The sequence below is a fragment of the Conger conger genome, chromosome 3 (assembly GCF_963514075.1).
Source record: "Conger conger chromosome 3, fConCon1.1, whole genome shotgun sequence".
Taxonomy (NCBI): Eukaryota; Metazoa; Chordata; class Actinopteri; order Anguilliformes; family Congridae; genus Conger; species Conger conger.
This window is the reverse complement of record NC_083762.1, coordinates 71,918,855-71,931,706: the sequence shown is the minus strand read 5'-3', so window position 1 is coordinate 71,931,706 and position 12,852 is coordinate 71,918,855. Positions and strand designations below refer to the sequence as shown.

Genomic DNA, 12,852 nt, shown 5'->3' with positions numbered 1-12,852 from the left:
TGACACAAAATATGCAGGGCTATGCTCTCCGTCCTGCATGGAAGACTGTGGATAGTGCTGGGCGGGTGGTCAAGTAAAAGTATTTCTTCTTCTTTTTTTACTTTTTATTTATTCTTTATTTCCTTGTAATTGTTGTGAGGTACTATTATTATTACTATTAATATTATTATTTGTGTTAATATTATTAACACATATTTTACTATTAATATTATTATATATTTTTTAAAATACATTATTATAATTATTATTTACTTATTAAAATGTTTGTCTTTTTTATATTTCATTAATCAAGGGTTCCGATTGTATCTGTATGGTTACAATAGGACTCGGATCTGTACTGTCCTCTCAGGTCCTCTTCGCACTTGTACTTGTGTTTGATCTGCACTTCGTTGTACGTCTCTCTGGATAAGAGCGTCTGCTAAATGCCTTGTAATGTAATTAATAAAAAAATGTTGAATAAAATTGATTTCTATTCATAATGAATATGAACCGAGATTACATGTTGCACATAAAACACAACCTTAGGCACTACAGGAACCTGGAGGTTCTTCACAAAAGGCCCACCTAGTAATTCAGTGGCTCTCGAGTTCGGCCCAGTGCCCCCCAGTGTATGCTACACTTCGTTCCAACCACAATTGCAATTCCAGAATTTTAAGACGTTCATTTTTTATGAATTGCTTTTCAGTGTTTTTTGTACCCTCTTAATGCACATTATGTCAGTCATACAGCCATTGTATGCAGGCCATGTAGAATACAAGTCTCACATTGTGTTTATTGTGCTGCATTGCAAACAGTTTCATTAAGAGTTAACAAAATGATTTAACTGTTCAAATTAAAGACCAGCGTGAATCAATCGACTCCGAATTGGTGAACGTGTGGACACATGCCCACTAAAACGAACCATTTGGTAAATAATGAAGAATTCAAATACAAGGCAAGTGATAATGAGTCAAACATGCATTGTGTTAATAAGTTTAATGAAAAAGGAGGGACCAAATTTGAGAAACAGTGTATTAACGCAATAGAGAAACAATAAAAGTATATTCAATGAGTGTAATTATATTCAGCGAGTGTAATAATGAATTAATACGTAGGCTATTGGTTCGACAGCAAGCATTTATTTTTGGCTAAATGTACTAGCCTACATCATAGGCTGTATGTAGCTGCAGCCATGCTGTAATGATTGCATGCTTAGTTGCTTTTTGTTACTAATTTTGGCCACCAGGAGGTGCAATTTCTTCCATCACCTTTATCTTTATAAAAATCATCAGACTGAAGAGAAGCTGTAGATCTAATAGTAGACCAGTCCAGCACTCGGGCCTGTCAATTTGAGTGCATTAAATGGCCTCGCAACCGAATACATTATCAATCTCTAAACTAAAATATCAGCCACCAATGTCCACAAAAACAGTGAATATGTTTTTTTCTGCCCCTATGGAACTACCTTCTCAAATCAGAGAGGATAGATCCATCGAAAATGTTTATGTTTAAAAAAAGCATCTTGTAGCAGTAGCTCTTCTCTAGTTATGGTTATTGGGTTTTTACATGTCCTTTTATATACAGCTTTTTCCTGGAAATGTCTTGTTTTTAAAGCTTTCTTTGATTGTTGTTGAAGGGCAAATAATTATAATTATAATAATATGCTTAGATTCTGATATTCTAAATAGTCTTATTATAAGATATAAAATTCCTTTAGATTCTTACGGTTGAGTTTTGTCAGTAGAACGAGGGAGCAGGAATGGAAATGAACATGCAAAATTCCAGGCAGACATTAGGAAGTATTCTGTCGCTGTGTGGAATAACTTGCCAGGTCATGTAGTAGAACCAAAATCTCTGGAATCTCTCAAAACCAGGCTTGATACGGTGCTACACCTAGTTTGTAGGTAAAGGGTCAGCATTGTTGGGCTGAATGGCCCGTTCTCATATTTATGTTATACAATTACTATTATTATAAAAAAATATATATGTATAAAAATAATTTTAAAAAATAAATAAAAATGTGTTATTTAGCTGACACTTTTATCTATTCAGCCACTTACAGTTGAATAGACTTAAGCAGGGGACAATCCCCCCTAGAGCAATGTGAAGTTAATCTTATCGTGGCTACACCAGGGCTTGAGCCACTAGCCTTCTGGGTCCCAGTCATGTACCTTTGTGACTAGGTTACAGGCTGCCACTATTATTATTATTATTATTACACCCTTGCACTGAGTGGACTACTGCTGAAGCCACTCTCAGTTAATGGCAGTCGTTAAGTTCAAGGCAAAGATCTCGGCCTGAATTGCTTTGGCTGGAGCCTTTCCTTAGGCACCACAAAGACTTCAGCTCCTTCCTGATGTTATTGCTCAGGAAGATGTAAAAGAACGGGTCCAGCAAATTGTTGAGGCTGGTCAGACCGTAGCACAGGCGGTAGGTGAGGAAGAGCGACTGCTCCAGGCTGCAGCGGTCTTTGGTCTGGAAGAACGCCACAAACTTGTAGGCGCCAACCAGATGGTAAGGGCCGAAGACGATGATGAAAATGATGGTGATGATGATAAGCGTGCCCTTGATCTTGCGCCTTTCGTGGTCGGAGGTGGAGGGCGAGTTTTTGAGGGCCGCGAAGATGCAAGCGGAGGTGTACCTATGAGGGAAGGAGAGAGTGAGGGAGAGATTGGATTGGAAGAACACAGAAAGAGAGCAGAAAATATAACTCGCTATTTTCGCTATTTATTTATTATGGGGGGGTTATGCACAATAATGGTTGTACTTCCTCACTCAAAATGGACGAAAATACCCTTAAATTATAGTTGACTGTCTGAGTGTCTGTCTAACCTTATATTCATTGTTTAATTTCAAGTCCAAATCAAATGTGCTGGAGTCCCTGTCCAAATATTTACACACAACACGGTATATTCCTGCCCAAATCTGGTATGTTCAATCTGCAAAACAGCTGAACCTCTTGACCTCATCTGCATGCCTTTATGCATTTAGTTGCTGCCTCATGACTGGCTGATTAAATATTTGCATTAACAAGATGGTGTACCGGTCCACCTAATAAAGTGGCCACTGAGTCTACACACACAACGCACACAACACACACACACACACACACACCTACCACAATATAGCACAAGGCAGCAGAAAGCCCACTATAATGGTGGCGATCTTGAAGCTGGCATATCTGGCGCTGACAGGGTACTTCTCCAGACAGTGCCGGGTATCTGTTTGGAACACAGAAGGGTACAGCCCACTGAGGCAGAAGAGGATGGCCACGGTCCAGACAGCCAGGCTGGTGAAGAATGCAACCCGGAGGGTGCGGACCCGTCGGCTCCCCAGCGGACGAACGATGGCGAGGTAACGGTCGATGGCAATGAGGCAAAGGAAGGCCACGCTGGCGTACAGGTTGACGTAGAACAGGTAGCCCACGACGTTACAGGCAGCCGAGGTGTAGGACCAGCGGTGATGTCCCTGTAGGTACATGATCCACACGGGTAGGGTGAGGAGCTGCAGCAGGTCAGACAGCAACAGGTTGAGGAGATAGACCAGCTGAACGCCCCCGCCAGAAAACCCCAGTTGGTACAATCCCCACAGGGACAGCAGATTGGCTGGCAGCCCCAGGGAGAAGGACAGGCTGTAGACGCAGGTTAGGCCCTGTATGTCCGCATCAACTGTCATGTTACAACTCTCCTTGGCCATCACAGTTATTTATTTCCGCAGATAAGGCCCTGAGGAAAAAAACAAACAGAGCATCACATGAATCTTGGGAAGGATGATACACCTGCACTCTCATAAAAAATAAAAAATAAGTAAATAAAGTAAAATGCGACTTCAGTATTTTTCAAATGAAAGATTTGGGAAGAATTTTACACATCAGCTCAGTGTCTCAGAGACTGACGCAGTCTCTGAACGAATCACAAATGCCTTACTCTCTATGTCCTCCTATGACCTGGCAATTCAGTTCTGTCCCCTGAAGGGAACATGAGTCTATTTTAATCTGAAGAACAATATATTCTCTATGGTGCTGAAACCTACAAGTGACAAGGGATAATCGATATTTTAAGTAAAATACATAACATCTTTGAAAATGTTTTTCATCACTTTAACAATTAAACTTTTAATATAATTTCTCAGGCTGAAAGAAACAAAATAAAAGTGAATATCTACTGGAAAATTACCAGTATTCAACACTCACCTATTCTCAAATTACCATGCACAACAATGCCACTATTCAGGACTGTGTTCAAGTCTTCCCGTCTGATGGATGAGGTCAGTGTTCCGTGTGACGACGAGAACTGAGGAGCTGAGCTCTCGTTGACCCACACTCAGGACTGACTCACAGGACTGACTCGGTGCCAAATGTAGGACATCACACAGAGCAAACAGTTTGTACAAATCCTCTGCAATAAATAGCTTTCTTCACTTCCCCTGTACCTGCAAGCTGCAGGAAGTGTTAATGCACATTAGGAAGTCAGCAAGTTTCCAATATCAAGGGCTGCGGCTTGGTACCGCCCACTTACCACGTATCAGTGCATCTAGTGGGTGGTACCAGCTAAAGACCTGAACTAACTCCTTTAGCTGGAAGGTTTATGGTTGTTTTTGGTAGCTCTGGCGCAGTTGTTGCACACTCAATAATTAAGTATCAATTCACACTCAGAATGAAGAATTTTGAAAGAATTTTGTCTGACCTCACAAATTTCTTTATTTGCATTTCTTCTACATTCATTTTATTAAAATCATCTTCGGGTAATTAATTCACAACACAGACTGTGAAAAAGGTTTACAGAATAGCTAATAATGCCCGAGAACATATAGTACAAATGCTGTTACAACATTGTGATTATGCTGGAATAGTATCATGCATATTTAATTACATGAAAAAATTTACCATTTTATCTGCGGCTTGATCTGGTGATACTAAGAAAAACCATAGCAGGCTGTTCTGTCTGGGGTGTTATCAGCACTGAAGCGTGTGTGCCGTGCGTCTTCAAATGCATGCTTTTTCATTGCACAGGAAAGGCGCCTCTCTTTTTCAGACCGTCTTCCTCTTGCGGTTCAGGCAGGTCTTGCAGCACATCCTCCTGCAGACACACACACAGGCCCAGCCTGAGGTAGCAGCGAGGGCCAGGAGCAGCACTGCCACATCCAGGCCGTGGTAGGCGTACCAGGGCAGGCCGAAGGCCTCGCTGCGAAGGTGGGCGGCCCCCTTGTTTCTGATGACGTACTCCGTCCAGAAGGTGGCGCTGTCTAGCGGGGAGACGGGTCGGTCGCGGTGCAGGCGGGACAGCCTCTGCATGCTGTCGCGGTACGAGGGGTTCCCCAGGACGTTCTCCAGCGCCCCCAGCACCTCCTCTGTGGTGAGCGTGGCCACCTCCAAAACCCTAGCCGCCCCTCGGACCTGCAGCCGGAGGACGTTGTCGAACTGGTCAAAGAGCAGAGGCATACCCACCACAGGGACCCCGTGGTAGATGGCCTCGTAGAGTCCATTGGTGCCCCCATGAGCTACAAAGACGCGGGTCTTGGGGTGGCCCAGCAGGTCGTTCTGGGGGATCCAGTCCAGCAGAAGGGTGTTGTTGCCCAGGGTAGAGGGCTTCTCTCCCACGTACCTCCAGATCACCTTCTGTGGGAGTCGGGCGAAGGCGGCGGCTATCTTCTCGCTGATCTCCATCGGGAGGGCGGAGATGAGCGTGCCCAGGGACATGAGCACCACCCCGTGCTCCCCGGAGCTCCGCATAAACTCTTCCAGCCGGCCGGGGAGAGGCCCGGCCGGCCGGCACTGGAACCCCCCCACGTACACCACGTTGGGCATGGTGGGCCGCGGGAACTCGAAGACAAAATCGGCCCGCACCAGCCACAGGTCCGCGGAGCGCTGCATGGAGAGCAGGTCGGTGGCGTGCGGGAAGTGGCGGCGGATGACCTCCTGGTAGCAGGGGAGGATGATGAAGCGCTCCTGGAGGAAGTTTGCCACGTAGCGCAGCAGGTTCTGCATCCTCTGCAGAAAGTCCATCCTGTCCCCCAGCTCGGAGCAGCTCACAGGGATGTAGGAGATCGGGGAGGGGGCCATGACGAAGTGGCTCTCTCCAGTGTTGACCCAGCGCACGTTGTAGACCATGGGCAGGTCAAGATAGTGGGCGAGGAACACGCCAAAGGGCAGGCCTGGGTCAGTGAGGACCAGGTCGTAGCTCGCGTCTCTCAGTCCAGACATGAAGGCAGAATCGTCCAGCATGAGGGCGGCCATCTTGGCGCAGATACCGTGTCCCAGGGACTGCATGGAGCCCATCTCCATCTGCTCGTACAGGAAGCGCATCACCGGCCCTTTCCGCCGATATTCGAGCGTCCGCTGCAGCATCTTCGCATAGAAACTGAGGTCCACCTCGTCCTCCATCAGCTTGGCGTTGATGGCGGTGTAGTGGGCTGCGCTCTCCTTGATGTACCAGCTGCTGGCTGAGCGGATGACGGTCAGCTGGTGGCCCCTGGAATGCAGCTCCTTCAGCAGGATGTCCATGTTCACCCAGTGGCTCCCGTCCACAGGAACCACCAGGATCTTGCTGCCATGGCAACTGCCATGTAGTAGGAGCAACCAGCGGACAGCAGTCAGCAGAAAGGCCCTTGTGCACTCGACCATTTCTTACTCAGCTGGAAAATACAAAAACAAACAACAACAACAACAACAAAAATCATCTACGACAGGAAAACTGCTGTTTTCGTAAGTGGGTACTGCCACTTTAAGGAAGTTAGTGAGGTAGCGGATGAAAAAAAAGAAGGAGGAGGAGCTGTGTAAAAAAAAAAGTTCAGAAAAGGGAAATTCTGTGCAGAGAGGTCTTTCTATTCAACCAGCCCACTAAAACTGCAACAGAAACAACGAAAGTAAGTGACTTTGATCAAACCTTAGCAAGTGATCAGTATGTGTGCAGTATGTATGCCTCTCTGTGTCTTACATGTGTATAACATATTCACCTGACAAAAAAGAATAAATAATTTCCAGTGTGCATACAAGCCTCCAGATCATTGAGTTAACCACACAGGCGCATTACTTCTAATATATGCTGTTTGTTTGAAAAAAACACCCTGTCACTTACATGGCTTCTTTCAAAGGCACTGGATTTTGTACAGCAAACAGACCAGCAAGTATTGTCACCTTTGGTCAGAACACACCCAACTCACAACATTGGCAGAAGTCATAGGTTGATAATTCACAAAAACAAAGCTTGTTACAACCTCCTATAAGCCTCTATGCTGTTTACCATTTTCTCATTTTATACTTATAAACTCACAAACATGCTCAGTCATTACTATGATACACTGGCATCCTGTGTCTGCCCAATACTTTGCATGTCTGTTCTAAAAACTCCCCGGGCCTCTTCTGGGCATGGCCTTTTTGTTTCTGTGCTGTATCCGATCAATACACTGAACTCTTATGCTCTGTGATCCAACTGAAGGAGGAGAGGGGGCAAGAGGAGACGATTGGCTACTACAGTGGAGATCTGGGTTTGGGAGAGATGATATAAATGTAATTTTTAATCAAAAGCACACGTTTGTCCCTGCCAAAAGCCAAGTTTGGCCGGCTCACGTGGAGCAGCATAATTGGCTCGCTGCTCCAGGGGGAGGGATTTGGCAGGGTTAGTCAATCGCCGCACAAAAAAAAAGCACCTCGGGCGCCTCGGAATCACGGTTACCAGCATGTGGCGAGACGGCTTGAAGAAGGCGTGTTGCTCTCGTAGGGCCGCCGAGGGACGGGGTGCGGGCGGTGTATCTAATACTAGCTCTAATTGCAGGAAGTGTTTGAGGGTTAGATCAAGCTTCAAGATATAACTGATTTAAAATGTTTTACACGCAAGTTCTGCTCCTATTCGCACACCTTCAAATGCATGTCCCCACAGTCACCCTTTTTCCCCACTCTATTTAAATTCCCTTTGAAATGCCTTGATTTGAGGTCTAGGTGCCGATAACCATTTGTCTTTAGCCTAACCCGGAAACCTGTCAAAAGAAATTATCATATCTAAAGGAGCACTTCCTTTCAGCTAGCTTCCATTTGTTCGGATACTGCATAAAAACTGTGCAAGTTTGGAGAAAGCTCAAGAGAACGTACAGATTATCTGGAACCACGAATAAAGAGCTGAACTTGCCTTGTACCCTCGAATTTTGTGTAACGACTCTTTCTTTTCTGAATGCGATTTGAAGTACCAGCAGCGAACAGAGTTATAATTAAGAAGAAGACACAAGCATTTCTTCATGGGTTCCAGGATGTTATATCTTCCAGCCTTTGAGGGGGGCACCATAGTCCTCTGACAGTCCTTTGCTGCCAGACTGCAGTCCCAACCTGTGAGGGAGGCATCTGTTGTCACCTCCTCAGGGGGATTAGGCCCAGGGGAACTCCTGCAGCCAAAAATGATTCTCTGAGCAAAGTGGCAGTGTGCCTTGTGCCTTGGACCTCTGCCATTTGGAGTCCAGGTTGAGGCTGCTGACCCAAACTTGGAAGAGGCACAATGGCAGGAGGCGCCGAGGGATGAGAGGTGAGGCTGCTGCTAGCATGGCTGTTCACCGTTTTACTTCAGATGTTATAAATGTGCCATTTGTGTTGTGCTTTTGTATTGTACTGAATTTGATGTTGTAATCTCTGCTTGCTCCTCCCTTGGTCAGGGCTCCCTTGTAAAAGAGAAAACCATCTCAATGTGATGCACCTGGTTTAATAAAGCGGGGAATATAAATCTGAGGTATGTGCTGAAGGTTAATTCTTCATCCCCTCGCTAAACGAAGGAAATCAGTGGCTGCATTTTAACGCTGAGGAGAAGAGGTAGCCTCCATCTTGCAGGAATCTATGTGTTTGCTGATGAATGTTACTTTCAAGAGTGAGCATTTGTTGTAGTTGACAGAGACCAGGTTTTGTCACATGGGACAACAAATGGGTTGTGTCCTCTATATATGGCACAGACTGGCCAATTATCCAGGTATAGGAGGACTTTCATCCCCGCTGAACACACATGTAGCCTATCCACTGGTTGAGCACAGTGAGGAATAGCTCTACTTTCAGAAGGTACTTGGATCACTACGCGCAACCAGCAGAAAACTGAAGGACATAAGTGTGTTAGCAGTTATACTTCCAACTGTCTATCTTCTTCACTTTGAAGGAGGTAGGCTAGAGACTCCTATAGGATTCAAGTCTTTATGCTAAGCTAACACGTTATGCTAACATGGAAACTGAGCCAGTCAATGCACAAAAATGAAAATTAAATCAAACATCTTGTCTAAGTGTGGGTAAGTTAGAAAAAAGGTATATTTCCCAAAATGTTGGTGTATTCCTCTAAGTAGAATCTAGCATCTTAGTGCTGGGCTACAACAACAAAAAGGAACCTCACCAGCCCTTTTCCGGTAAGATTAGACACCCCTGCTTCATATGGCTGCATTTTTCTTTTTATTAGACAGGCTGACCCCTGGAGGGTAACCACGGAAATACATGCTTAAATCCCAACAGGTCTCATGGTGGAAACAGAGTGGTGACATCGTCTTCATTCCTGATCCTGGAGAGCCGCAGAGTGTGCAGGCTTTCATTGTTACTCAACTATTCATTGATTAATGAAAGCAGTCGATCACAGTTACTGTACCTGACCTCACTCACCTTGCTGGTATTATGGCAAAAACAGAAATCAGCAGAACCTGTGGCTGTCCATGACCAGTAGTGAGGACCACTGACATACAAGGTACCCGTAGGTCCGTGGGTACACCAAAGTGCAACTGAAGACAGGTTGGGACATGCGAGACATGTGTCTGTACCTAAAAAACTATGATTGAGTTCAGAGAGTTTCAGGAAAACACTATCGTGTGAAGAAATCATTTATTTGATAGAGAGACATGCACAAATCTACCTAATGAAGCAGTCACTGAGTGTATATTGCAATATACTCAAATAAATACAGTAAAAACTCTTTTATTTTTGCAGTACTTTGTATGCAAAATTGAGGGCATAATAGCAAAACACATCGGGCAGTCACATGATTACTCATATGATCTGGAGCTCTGGGCCAGGAGCTGGGGCTAGCGGACTGAGTAATTTGCTAATACAGGTGCCACATGTGCCCCAGGTGGCATGATTGCGGAATTTATTACAAGAGGTGCAGTGACACTGGGCTGGGCATTGACCACGATCATGTTCCGTTTGCGCCGTTTTATCTCCCGGGCAATCTGGCACCAGGTGCACGTGTTGCAGAATCATGGTTACCAGCATGTGGCGAGACGGCTTGAAGAAGGCGTGTCGCTCTCGTAGGGCCGCCGAGGGACGGGGTGTGGGCGGTGCATCTAATACTAGCTCTAATTGCAGGAAGTGTTTGAGGGTTAGATCAAGCTTCAAGATATAACTGATTTAAAATGTTTTACACGCAAGTTCTGCTCCTATTCGCACACCTTCAGATGCATGTCCCCACAGTCACCCTGTTTCGCCGCTCTATTTAAATTCCCTTTGAAATGCCTTGATTTGAGGTCTAGGTGCCGATAACCATTTGTCTTTAGCCTAACCCGGAAACCTGTCAAAAGAAATGATCATATCTAAAGGAGCACTTCCTTTCAGCTAGCTTCCATTTGTTCAGATACTGCATAAAAACTGTGTCATTCCCAATAAAGATTGTGCAAGTTTGGAGAAAGCTCAAGAGAACGTACAGATTATCTGGAACCACGAATAAAGAGCTGAACTTGCCTTGCACCCTTGAATTTCGTGTAACGACTCTTTCTTTCCTGAATGCGATTTGAAGTACCAGCAGCGAGCAGAGTTATAATTAAGAAGAAGACACAAGCATTTCTTCATGGGTTCCAGGATGTTATATCTTCCAGCCTTTGAGGGGGGCACCATAGTCCTCTGACAGTCCTGTGCTGCCAGACTGCAGTCCCAACCTGTGAGGGAGGCATCTGTTGTCACCTCCTCAGGGGGATTAGGCCCAGGGGAACTCCTGCAGCCAAAAATGATTCTCTGAGCAAAGTGGCAGTGTGCCTTGAGCCTTGGACCTCTGCCATTTGGAGTCCAGGTTGAGGCTGCTGACCCAAACTTGGAAGAGGCACAATGGCAGGAGGCGCAGAGGGATGAGAGGTGAGGCTGCTGCTAGCATGGCCGTTCACCGTTTTACTTCAGATGGTATAAATGTGCCATTTGTGTTGTGCTTTTGTATTGTACTGTATTTGATGTTGTAATCTCTGCTTGCTCCTCCCTTGGTCAGGGCTCCCTTGTAAAAGAGAAAACCATCTCAATGTGACGCACCTGGTTTAATAAAGCGGGGAATATAAATCTGAGGTATGTGCTGAAGGTTAATTCTTCATCCCCTCGCTAAACGAGGGAAATCAGTGGCTGCATTTTAACGCTGAGGAGAAGAGGTAGCCTCCATCTTGCAGGAATCTATGTGTTTGCTGATGAATGTTACTTTCAAGAGTGAGCATTTGTTGTAGTTGACAGAGACCAGGTTTTGTCACATGGGACAACAAATGGGTTGTGTCCTCTATATATGGCACAGACTGGCCAATTATCCAGGTATAGGAGGATTTTCATCCCCGCTGAAAAACACATGTAGCCTATCCACTGGTTGAGCACAGTGAGGAATAGCTCTACTTTCAGAAGGTACGTGGATCACTACGCGCAACCAGCAGAAAACTGAAGGACACAAGTGTTTAGCAGTTATACTTCCAACTGTCTATCTTCTTCACTTTGAAGGAGGTAGGCTAGAGACTCCTATAGGATTCAAGTCTTTATGCTAAGCTAACACGTTATGCTAACATGGAAACTGAGCCAGTCAATGCACAAAAATTAAAATTAAATCAAACATCTTGTCTAAGTGTGGGTAAGTTAGAAAAAAGGTATATTTTCCAAAATTTTGGTGTATTCCTCTAAGTAGAATCTAGCATCTTAGTGCTGGGCTACAACAACAAAAAGGAACCTCACCAGCCCTTTTCCGGTAAGATTAGACACCCCTGCTTCATATGGCTGCATTTTTCTTTTTATTAGACAGCCTGACCCCTGGAGGGTAACCACGGAAATACATGCTTAAATCCCAACAAGTCTCATGGTGGAAACAGAGTGGTGACATCGTCTTCATTCCTGACCCTGGAGAGCCGCAGAGTGTGCAGGCTTTCATTGTTACTCAACTATTCATTGATTAATGAAAGCAGTCGATCACAGTTACTGTACCTGACCTCACTCACCTTGCTGGTATTATGGCAAAAACAGAAATCAGCAGAACCTGTGGCTGTCCAGGACCAGTAGTGAGGACCACTGACATACAAGGTACCCGTAGGTCCGTGGGTACACCAAAGTACAACTGAAGACAGGTTGGGACATGCGGGACATGTGTCTGTACCTAAAAAACTATGATTGAGTTCAGAGAGTTTCAGGAAAACACTATCGTGTGAAGAAATCATTTATTTGATAGAGAGACGTGCACAAATCTACCTAATGAAGCAGTCACTGAGTGTATATTGCAATATACTCAAATAAATACAGTAAAAACTCTTTTATTTTTGCAGTACTTTGTATGCAAAATTGAGGGCATAATAGCAACACACATCGGGCAGTCACATGATTACTCATATGATCAGGGGCTCTGGGCCTGGAGCTGGGGCTAGCGGACTGAGTAATTTGCTAATACAGGTGCCCCAGGTGCCCCAGGTGGCATGGCTGCGGAATTTATTACAAGAGGTGCAGTGACACTGGGCTGGGCATTGACCACGATCATGTTCCGTTTGCGCTGTTTTATCTCCCGGGCAATCTGGCACCAGGTGCACGTGTTGCAGAATCATGGTTACCAGCATGTGGCGAGACGGCTTGAAGAAGGCGTGTCGCTCTCGTAGGGCCGCCGAGGGACGGGGTGTGGGCGGTGCATCTAATACTAGCTCCAATTGCAG

The 12,852-nt window shown here is 45.3% G+C and overlaps 2 protein-coding genes across 2 annotated transcripts; both read right to left on the bottom strand.

Annotated features, from left to right (window-relative positions):
* Positions 1 to 2,097: 2,097 nt before the first annotated feature.
* On the bottom strand, positions 2,098 to 4,922 carry si:dkey-165a24.9 (probable G-protein coupled receptor 132). The gene is made up of 4 exons (XM_061235511.1): positions 4,865 to 4,922; positions 4,172 to 4,417; positions 3,098 to 3,704; positions 2,098 to 2,620 (listed from the first exon to the last, which is right to left on the bottom strand). Exons 3-4 carry the CDS (start codon positions 3,673 to 3,675, stop codon positions 2,239 to 2,241), a joined length of 960 nt encoding a protein of 319 aa, XP_061091495.1. The 5' UTR covers positions 3,676 to 3,704; positions 4,172 to 4,417; positions 4,865 to 4,922; the 3' UTR covers positions 2,098 to 2,238.
* A 20-nt stretch (positions 4,923 to 4,942) lies between these two features.
* On the bottom strand, positions 4,943 to 9,375 carry ugt5g1 (UDP glucuronosyltransferase 5 family, polypeptide G1). Its single transcript, XM_061235508.1, has 2 exons — positions 9,333 to 9,375; positions 4,943 to 6,612 (listed from the first exon to the last, which is right to left on the bottom strand). Exon 2 carries the CDS (start codon positions 6,599 to 6,601, stop codon positions 5,009 to 5,011), a length of 1,593 nt encoding a protein of 530 aa, XP_061091492.1. The 5' UTR covers positions 6,602 to 6,612; positions 9,333 to 9,375; the 3' UTR covers positions 4,943 to 5,008.
* Between the last annotated feature and the right edge of the window lie 3,477 nt (positions 9,376 to 12,852).